The following is a 9,408-nucleotide window of genomic DNA, read 5'->3' as shown; positions in this document are numbered from 1 at the left end:
GCTGCCTTCTCTTCCCATACATACTGTCTAGCTCTTGCAGGGAAAGGCAGGAATCATAGTGGCTGTGATGGATTTCCTAAGCCCTACCAGAGCTTAGGTACTGCTCATCTAATCCACACCCTACCTTAAGAGCAAAATGTGAAATGCTGATTTAACTGCTGGATCTCACAACAGTTGCCTGTGGATCTAAAGGCTGAAATTAAATATCACTGGAGCCTCTAAAAAGTTATGCTGCTCATATATATTTCATACACAGTACACACACACACACACACACACACACACACACACACACACACACACACACACACACACACGAGACAGTACTGCAATTCTGTATTTTAGCTTTTTTCTAATGAGCTATATCAAGTATACCACATTTTCCTGATGGCTGGCCTAAACTTTCAAGCTTACAGACATAATTCGCTGCCACAGTGATGTCAAGGAGGCATAAATAACTCCTTTGAAATTGAATGGGTGGAAGGGAGGACAGATATGGAGAATAAGAGATTAGACACCTGTAAAAACAGAATGGAAAAAATGGGACTAGTTAGGCAAGACAGATGGCAAGTCAGAGAGAACATGAAATAGCAGGTAGAACAAAACAGGTAGACCCCATTCACTACCCCATAATATAATTAATGTCCTATAGAGCTCCACATGATCATAGGGGTCCACCAACATTGGGCAAGTCAAAACCAGAGATTTTATCAGACTCTCATGGGAACTAAGTCATGTAAACAGTGCTGAATTTCATGTTTAGTAAAGACTAAGAGACTCATGGCTCCCACCCAGCAAGTTGCTGCCAAACTGACTTGTACCTAAGCCTGCCCTCAGTCTCAAATGTTGCCTTGATATTCATTTTATGTGATACTTACTTTATAGTTGGGAAAGATTTTGCCTAAAGAATCATGCAGGGCTTTGTCTCACAAGAAGTATCTAGAATAGAAGACCCTTAATCCTGGACAGAAGGGCCATGTCCCCACAAGCAGGGGCATGTGGATGCTACAGGAAAAAAAGCAGCAGCACAGATTTGTGCCGCTGCTTTTTGCCCTGGAGCATGCCCCTGCATGTGGGCTTAGTGCAGTGGAAAGTGCTCCAGGTGGGGCAGGGGAGGCTGGAGCCAGCACCTGGGCTGGCTCCAGCAACCTCCCCAGCAGCCTTATCTGGGATCCTAGGGGCCTCCAGCAGCAGTGATCTCAGCACGCGGAGTATGGCCAGCAGCCACAGCATGTCTCTGGCTGGCCAGGCTCCAGTTTCAGGCAGTATACACTGCCACCATGTGTGCTGCCCCACATTTTTCTGGCACAGGTCTTTTTGACACCAGGTTCTCCCAGTGTCAAAAGAAAAAACAGAAAACAAAAAACAAAAAAAACCCCACACACTGCAAATTAGCAGTGAGGCAAATACCCTTGTGTATGGTGCGCATGGTTTGCAGTGCTGCAGATGGGTCTGCGGCTCTATAAGCAACACGTGCATGCACATCTGAACATGACTAAAACAGCCAAATTCAGGTTCTGAAAATTCTTCTTTGTTCAGGCAACTATTTAATAAGCCTCCGTGTTGCTAGAACCACCCTATCTCAGATTACAAAATGTAATTATTCATTCCATCTATGCCCTGCTCTGCTAAGCTAGACCATCACAGACTGCTTGACCCTAGAAGGCCCATTAAACCAGCACAGTTATGGCACACCATAGTCAACAACACACAATGGAACAGTTAACATGCACATTTGGCTACTTCCGACTTACCAGATCAAATAAGTAATACCATTGTGAATAAGTAAATACCATTTTGAATAATTTTGTGTCATCTGCAAATTTGGCCACCTCACTACTCACACTTTTCCAGATCTTTTATGAATATGTTGAAAAGCACTGGTCCTAATGCACATCCCTGGGGGACCCTGCCGGTTTGTTTTTTTCCATTCCAAATACTGACCAACTATACTCACTCTTTGTTTTTTATCTTTAAGATAATTTCTAATCCATGAATGGACATTCCCTGTAATCCTATGGCTACCTATTTCTAATATGAGCTCTTTCAGGGCTTTAAGGGGAAAAGCCACCAGGTCCTCTTGATTTAGTTTAGCTACTATTTAGTTTATCAATTTCATCTATGATTTTATCTCAGTTTGGGTCAGGTCCACTGGGTCAGCTCTGGTGAGGGATGTTAAGAAGTGAAAACTAAATTGAGTGACAACTAAGAGCTGGCATTTTCCAAGGGGTGGCTTGAGTATAACAAGGAGGACCTTGAGTCTAACAAGGTTGAGAAACACGGTTGTAAACTCAGTGGGGCAAAGACAGTCTTACAAATATTTGCAGTGTCTAGTACAATGGGATACTAATCATATTTGAGGCCCTTTAAGCATTGCCTTAATAATAATTCTTGCATGCAAACAGTCATATATACAGAACATTGTGAAGGACCCTAACTCAAGCACATGAGTTAATTAATGCCAGAGATACCCCTTGCAATATTATGGTATCTTTAATTACATGATCATATTCTCCTGTTTCACAGAGCACCCCAACCCGTGGGACTTTCAGGAATGCTTATAGAGTAGAGGCGTCAGCTGCTTTAAAAAAAATAAAATAAAAAAATAAAAATCAAGGGATTCTCTACCATGCACATATGAACTGTAATTTTTGCCAGATAATTGTACATTTGACAAAATTTGGGTAGGTGTTCACGTGGGCAGCCAAAGGTACATCCTGGATATAAGAGCCACTCCCTGTCAGATTTTATGTTCCCAAAGTCCAAACATGGAAGCACCAGAGCTTGTCAAAGAAAGGATCACCAGATTATTTTTTTTAAATATGGGCAAAACTTTGGATTTTTTCTTTGTCTTGTTTTTGGAAGCAGAGTGTTTTGTCTGAAAATGAATAAATGATTTGGCCTGAGGCAGATGTCTAGCATGTATTATTTCAGCTCAAATAGATCCTGGCAAAATTATAGCAAGAAACATCAGGCTACATAAATAACCTGACCGATAATAAGATAGAGCACTACTACAGGTCAAGTCTTACAAACCAATTTCAGACAACACCAGTGTTCATGACCAGACAGTAAGCTGAAAAGATCTCAGTTATAATGGTCTTGTACTATGTACATCTACAGAAATCTGTGCTAGCAGATTTTTTTTCACTCTAGTAGTTCAATTGGTTCAGGGGCAACTAGCTACAAAGAGGACACCAGAGAGTAGAGGATCAGAGGTACTGGGTCTAGAGGTTCTTAGTGTACTAGAATTCTTACGCTATTTCATCAGGAGAAAATGTTCTCATGCTCTTTCACTGCATCTCCTCTCTAGCAGTAGCAGGTGAGAAATGCTGCCAATACATTTAGGCCACATCCATCTCTTGTACACCTGCTGGTGTCCTGGTGACTAGGCCAGCTAGTGCATTGCAACTTTTCATATGCTTCCAGCTGAACTCCTTTATCTGTTAGCACTCAATGACTTTGGCTGGGCCCCACTGGAAATCAAGCATTAACCCCATGAATTCCAGCTTTTGGACTGTGAGGATATATATCCAAGTCAGGGAAAGGACCTTAAATAAGAAAGTTGCATCTTATACACACTTTAAGGGGCTTAAGTACATCCTGCACATAATATTCCAGTGATTTAGAACTCCAAATTCTCCTAATTAATAATGCTTTTGTAAATTATTAGTTGTCCCTCATTCTTATGCTGTGGGATTTATGCAATAATTTAGTTATAATTTCTTTCTTAGCCTGTTAAAATCCATCTGAAAAACAGGAACCAACAAAACACTTAAAATCCTTCTTCTGCTCCCCACATTTAGCCTATTTTTCCATCAAGTTTACCTAGAAACATCTGCAAAGACAGTTATACAGCCAGAAGTGAGGTTTTTAATTAGCAGGACTTGTGTTTTGTGTTAGCCAAGAGAAATCATTTTATATCAGGGTACATACTGCTTATGTCTTCCCAGTGCCAGTACTAGCAGTCTAGTAAATACTACTTAAATAGCACATTTATTATACCTTTAGCTTCCGTAAGCTTTTCATATAAACCTTTAGGTTTTGTTTTTTTTAAAAGCCCTTTCTAGTAAGGAAGACACCAACTTCAAAATGATCCTACAGAATCAGTACAGATAACAGCTGTTGGGCATTAAAGGCAGCTGCAGAGAAAAAAAAAGCTGTGAAGTGAACATGAAATAGCTGAAAAATACCTTCATTAAAACAACTTTCCTTAGAGTAGGAGCAAAGAAATAACCTTCTGACAACATTTTATTTTTTAAGTCTATTGCACAAAAATAGCCAACAACCCCTATATCTTTATGCTTTCAACACAAACAGCATTTCAAAAGCATACGTCTGCCTGCCTCCCCTCATTACTTAATGCTCATGCAGAACATTAAGCAATAAAGTGTTCTAACCCTAAATAAAGAAGAGATTAATTGTGCTAGGTGTTCAGCTTCCTCCACTGGCTCATTAAATGTACTTAAATTATTGAGCATTATTTTAACCCCAAGCACAGAGCTAGTTTGCAAATACCTACCCTGCCTAAATGCTGTGAATGAACTTCACTTACCTTCCTTTACTTTCTCAGGGAAGTTGTTACTCTTACCCCAGAAGTCCTTTTGTGCAAAATGAAAAGCAGATGGTTGCAATTCAGAGGAACAAGAAAATGCATCTTAATGCAGCCCACAGCATTGTAATAGCTACAGCTGATGGGGTAAAGGCTATCTGAATAGGAACATGGGAACCTACCCAGAAGCCAGTGAGATGACATTTTACCAAACTATGCTCCTATCAGGAGAGGTGGGTGGGTTATGCTATCTTTAAATTTGGCTGGAGCGCGTCACATATCAATTGCTCTTACAGCAGCAGCATATATAAAAGTTATTTCCCCTAGCAGTGACTGGCTTGCTCTATCTATCCTGATAATACCAATGGCTGATGAATTGATTGCCTCTCTGATTATAGACAATGGCTCAGGTATGTGCAAGGCTGGTTTTGCTGGAGATGATATTCCCCGTGCTGTATTTCCCTCCATTGTGGGACACCCCAGGCACCAGGGTGTTTTGGTGGGGGTGGGCCAGAAGGATAGCTATGTTGGAAATGAAGCCCAGAGCAAATGGGATATTCTTACCCTGAATTACCCCATTGAGCATGGTATCATCACTAACTGGGATGACATGGAGAAGATTTGGCACCACACCTTCTACAATGAGCTGCGGGTGGCTCCTGAGGAGCACCCAGTGTTGCTCAGCGAAGCCCCCCTCAACCCTAAAGCCAACCGAGAGATGATGACTCAGATCATGTTTGAGACCTTCAGTGTGCCAGCCACATATGTTGCCATTCAAGCTGTGCTATCCCTTTATACTTCCGGCTGTACTACAGGCACTGTGATAGACTCTGGAGATGGGGTTACCCATTCAGTACCCATCTTTGAAGGCTATGCCATGCCCCATGCTATCCTTCGGATGAACCTTGCTGGCCGGGATTTAACTGACTATCTCATGAAAATCCTGACTGAGAGGGGCTACAGCTTCATCACTACAGCTGAGCAAGAGATTGTGCGTGATATCAAGGAGAAGTTGTGCTATGTTGCCCTGGACTTTGACCAGGAAATGTCCACCACTGCTGCCTCCACTTCATTGGAAAAAAGCTATGAACTACCTGATGGGCAAGTGATTACCCTAGGCAATGAGCGGTTCAGATGCCCTGAGGCCCTCTTCCAGCCATCTTTCCTGGGTGTGGAGTCCTGTGGAATCCATGAGACTAACTTCAACTCTGTTATGAAATGTGATGTGGACATCCAAAAAGACTTGTATGCCAACACTGTGCTGTCTGGGGGCACCACCATGTATCCAGGTATTATTGACAGGATGTACAGGGAGATTGTTACCTTGGCACCAAGAACCATGACAATCAAGATCATCGCCCCTCCAGAACGTAAATATTCTGTCTGGGTTGGTGGCTCTACCCTGGCCTCTCTTTCCACTTTCCAACAGATGTGGATTAGCAAACTGGAGTATGATGAATCTGGGCCATGTGTCGTTCACCGCAAGTGCTTCTAGTGGGACTTTCCAGCAGATTATTACTGGAAAATGAATCTACTGCATAACCATTTAATGCTTCCTTGACAGAGATAGTAGGAGATCTGTAGCCAGACTCCTTACCTTTCCTATTGTGTAGTGACTGTCTTCCTTATCTTTAATGTGGGAACAATCTCCTTTGACAAGATTAGATGGATGATGACAAGGAAATAAGCCTTAATCTCCTAGCATGATAATTGCTCTCACTTTGTACTGGAATATTGGCTTTTGAGGCTGACGGATACCTAGTATCTTGCTTATCTGAGGCTGATGCCATAGACTTCATGAAAAGACTGGCTATGGACCTGGTAAATTTTCCTTCAAGCTGTCTACTGGACAGTGTGAAAGGGAATACTTAAAAATCACTTCCCTTAGTCCCTAAACGCCAATGTAAACTAGGTCTCTGGGAAATTTAATTCCCTTGCAGTCTCACTCGTAACAAAAAGAGCTCAACTAGGCTGCTGAGAAGTGCGGGGGGAGGGGTGTTTAATAAGCATGCTAGCATTTTGGTCAGACTGCAAAGACCAGTTATTCCCCTGTTGCTAGTGTATGTGGAAGCCAATCTCTTTAATGCTACAAGGCTTGTTCCATCTTGATGAGCTAGTAATATAACAGATCATGAATTTCGTACAGGTTTGCGGGGGGGGGGGTTTGGTTTGGTTTTGTTTGGGGGTTTTTTTGGTTTTTCCCACAAGCTTTTCTATTCAATGAACGTGGATGATGTTGACTAAATCTCTTACCAACACTTTTCAAATATAGTGCCCTTTCAGGTAGGACTCGCTAATGATGTTAAAGCGTAGCTCTAGTGAAGTACAAAGAGGCATGTGGTATGTGCGTATGTGAGACGGTGAGGAGTTCTGCTATGTTTTTGTTTTATTTATGGTAACTCTCGGTGTTTATTTAAGGACTCCCAGACAATCGCCACATCATACTGGCTTGATCTACTTAACGACTAGTATATCTCCATCATAGAAGCCCCTCTTTAAACAATCAAAGAATCGACATTTATGTTGAGTTCTGCTCTCCCTATTAATGGCAATTTTGGATATAATACAACACAGACTAACTTTTTTTTAATTGCAAGAAACCTAACATGTCCTTTTATCACTGAAATTAAAAATTCTGAATAAACAGAAAGCATTCTACTCTTTCTGAATATCTAATCTCTAGCCACATTCCCTTTACCTCACTAGCTGGTTCCTGGTCCCTTTACCCTCAATTCCCCACAAGAGTAATACTGACAAATGGGAGAAATACACTCCCTAACTCCGTCTTCTGTTCACACAAGTAAGTATGAAAGAAGGCCACCTGCCATGAGTAACCAATGTACTATCCTTATAGTGATCTCAACTACAATTTTTCTTTTACCTGCACATCTAGCTATGCTGAACAGAATACACTTATGGAAAAAACTATACTATGCAAACAACTATATCCTGATGTATACTCTTTCTATTGCACAATGAATTGGTATAGAGAGAACCAAGCATGTTCAAAAATAGTTTTCCTTTATTGGGGTTTTGTGTGTGTGTGTGTGTGTGTGTGTGTGTGTGTGTGTGTGTGTGGTTTTTGTTTTGTTTTGTTTTTTTCCACCCTCACCCCCAAACTAACTGGATATCAGTTCCTGAGTATGAGGGAAGAACATAAAACTAACTCAAGAGCTACCCACTCCCTACATGGAGCATCACTGACTTCTCTGGGGCGGGATTAGACCCTACAGAGGTTCACTGCAGAATCTTTTAGAAGCATTAAAAGAGTGAGTGCTAGCTCCTAGGAGTTAATTGCTTCCCCTTTACCTGATCTAAATATCTGATTTAATTAAATAACTTCCTGTCTAAATACTTTACCTGATAGTCATTGTGGACCTTGAACTGTTCTAGAGAGTCCAGTCTTTCTGTCAAAACATCTGACAAAGACCTCAACACTGAAATATTGTGAAAAAACTCTCCAAGAAAATCAGAAGTGAATCTCTTCACCTCTGCACTCTCTCTGTTAAATGGAATAAAATAAATATTGCCACCACTAAATATGAGCGAATAAATGTTCAGATTTTCCCAACACCACCACCAACTCCCTCCCAAAACAGTATTTTGTTCCTGTGTGCGACTCTCTAAATGTCTTTGCTTTTGCAACAGTTAGGCCACATGGGGGAAAAACAGAAACCAACAGTTTATCCCTTTCACTCTTCGAAGTGAGACTCATTGGTTTTCCACAGATATACTTTGATCCAGCTTTTGGCTCAGCTAGTGAATAGGGTGGCAAGCACCCTGATGTAATACAGAGGCTCTCTACTTTGGTACTGAGCTGGCATATCTCCATTCAGGGTTGTATTACATGCCAAATTTGTGGTCTGGAGAGAATCCTCCCCTGGGTAAGACTGGAATGGACCTTACAGACTTCTTGGTTTCTCTGGAGAGATCTGAATTTGCTTGCTGAGGCAATCTTCACACATTTCACCTAACCATTTCCCTGCTATTGGAAGGACCTCAGAGATAGGTGGCATTTTAGTCTCTACATGTGGCACATATTAATTTAGTTTCCTAAACAATTTAAATTCTCTAATGGCATTGAGCTGGATATAAGGAATCTGGAAGAAACTTTGCTGTGAGATTTAAAGGAAGATGGCCAAGATCATAAACTTCTTCTGGATTTAAATCTTATGAAACTCTGATACTTCTTAAGTTTTGAAAGGGGAGGCCAGATGACTGCCAAAACTTAAAGTAGTGATAAAAAGGAAACTAGGAAAGGGCAGGGGGAGCAGAAATACTAGACTTCTTCATTCTGGCACACTTAATAGTAAATAAGGAAAATAGAGTGGAGTGGGAAAAAATGTTAAAGTCACCGAGGTGGGAGAAACATGAAACAGAAGACACTTGCATCTTTCATGAAACTGCTCTTCCACTTGCAGAAAAGATCTGGCTACAATGTCTGTTTCCCTCTCAAGGTCCAGCCCTCCACTTGCTATTCCTGGTACCTGTCTACAGTAAGAGCAGAGAATGTCAATACAGATGCTCTTAAAACATCAAGGTTAAGTACAGGCGTTTGGGGAGGTAAAGGGGAGGTTAAATTGAGTTAAAAAATGACCACCCAATCTAAGGTAAGTCAGGATGGGGAGGGCTTGCTGGGGGGGAAGGGGAGTTAGAGGATCTTTGGGGGAGGATTGGGATCAATTGAGGTCTGCAGGGGGATTGGTACAGTCCAGGAGGGTTTGGTACAATCAGAGGAACTAACAGTTTGCAGAGGAGCTTGAGGGGAGGATGAGGGGAGGGTCTCCTGCCCAGGACTAGCAGCTACGTTTAGGTCCCAGACTTCCCCCCCCCCCCCCACAAAAAAAAACCCCCCT

At 41.8% G+C, this 9,408-nt stretch overlaps 1 protein-coding gene and 1 long non-coding RNA gene across 3 annotated transcripts in view; one reads left to right on the top strand and one right to left on the bottom strand.

Annotated features, from left to right (window-relative positions):
* LOC102380322 overlaps nucleotides 1-4,717 on the bottom strand; it is a 7,447-nt gene extending 2,730 nt beyond the window's left edge. Inside the window, exon 1 of the long non-coding RNA XR_001357828.1 lies at nucleotides 4,556-4,717. This is a non-coding gene — a long non-coding RNA (uncharacterized LOC102380322). The remainder of the gene's footprint in view (nucleotides 1-4,555) is intronic.
* A 135-nt stretch (nucleotides 4,718-4,852) lies between these two features.
* Nucleotides 4,853-7,563, top strand: ACTBL2 (actin, beta like 2). 2 transcript variants are annotated; one of them, XM_006021259.3, is made up of 2 exons: nucleotides 4,853-4,962; nucleotides 5,368-7,563. In XM_006021259.3, the coding sequence occupies exons 1-2, from the start codon at nucleotides 4,917-4,919 to the stop codon at nucleotides 6,045-6,047; spliced, it is 726 nt and encodes a 241-aa protein (XP_006021321.1). In that variant the 5' UTR covers nucleotides 4,853-4,916; the 3' UTR covers nucleotides 6,048-7,563. The 2 variants fall into 2 exon arrangements, with proteins under 2 accessions (XP_006021321.1, XP_006021319.1); XM_006021257.3 differs by having other exon boundaries at nucleotides 4,853-7,563.
* The last annotated feature ends 1,845 nt before the right edge of the window (nucleotides 7,564-9,408 follow it).

Source organism: Alligator sinensis, unplaced genomic scaffold (genome assembly GCF_000455745.1).
Source record: "Alligator sinensis unplaced genomic scaffold, ASM45574v1 scaffold123_1, whole genome shotgun sequence".
Lineage (NCBI taxonomy): Eukaryota > Metazoa > Chordata > Crocodylia > Alligatoridae > Alligator > Alligator sinensis.
Note: the sequence above shows the minus strand (reverse complement) of the source record. Positions and strands in the feature narration are given on the sequence as shown.

What these genes read in the sequence shown, in the direction of transcription:
- ACTBL2 (XM_006021257.3), top strand. Translation starts at nt 4,917, where the DNA reads ATGGCTGATGAATTGATTGCCTCTCTGATTATAGACAATGGCTCAGGT.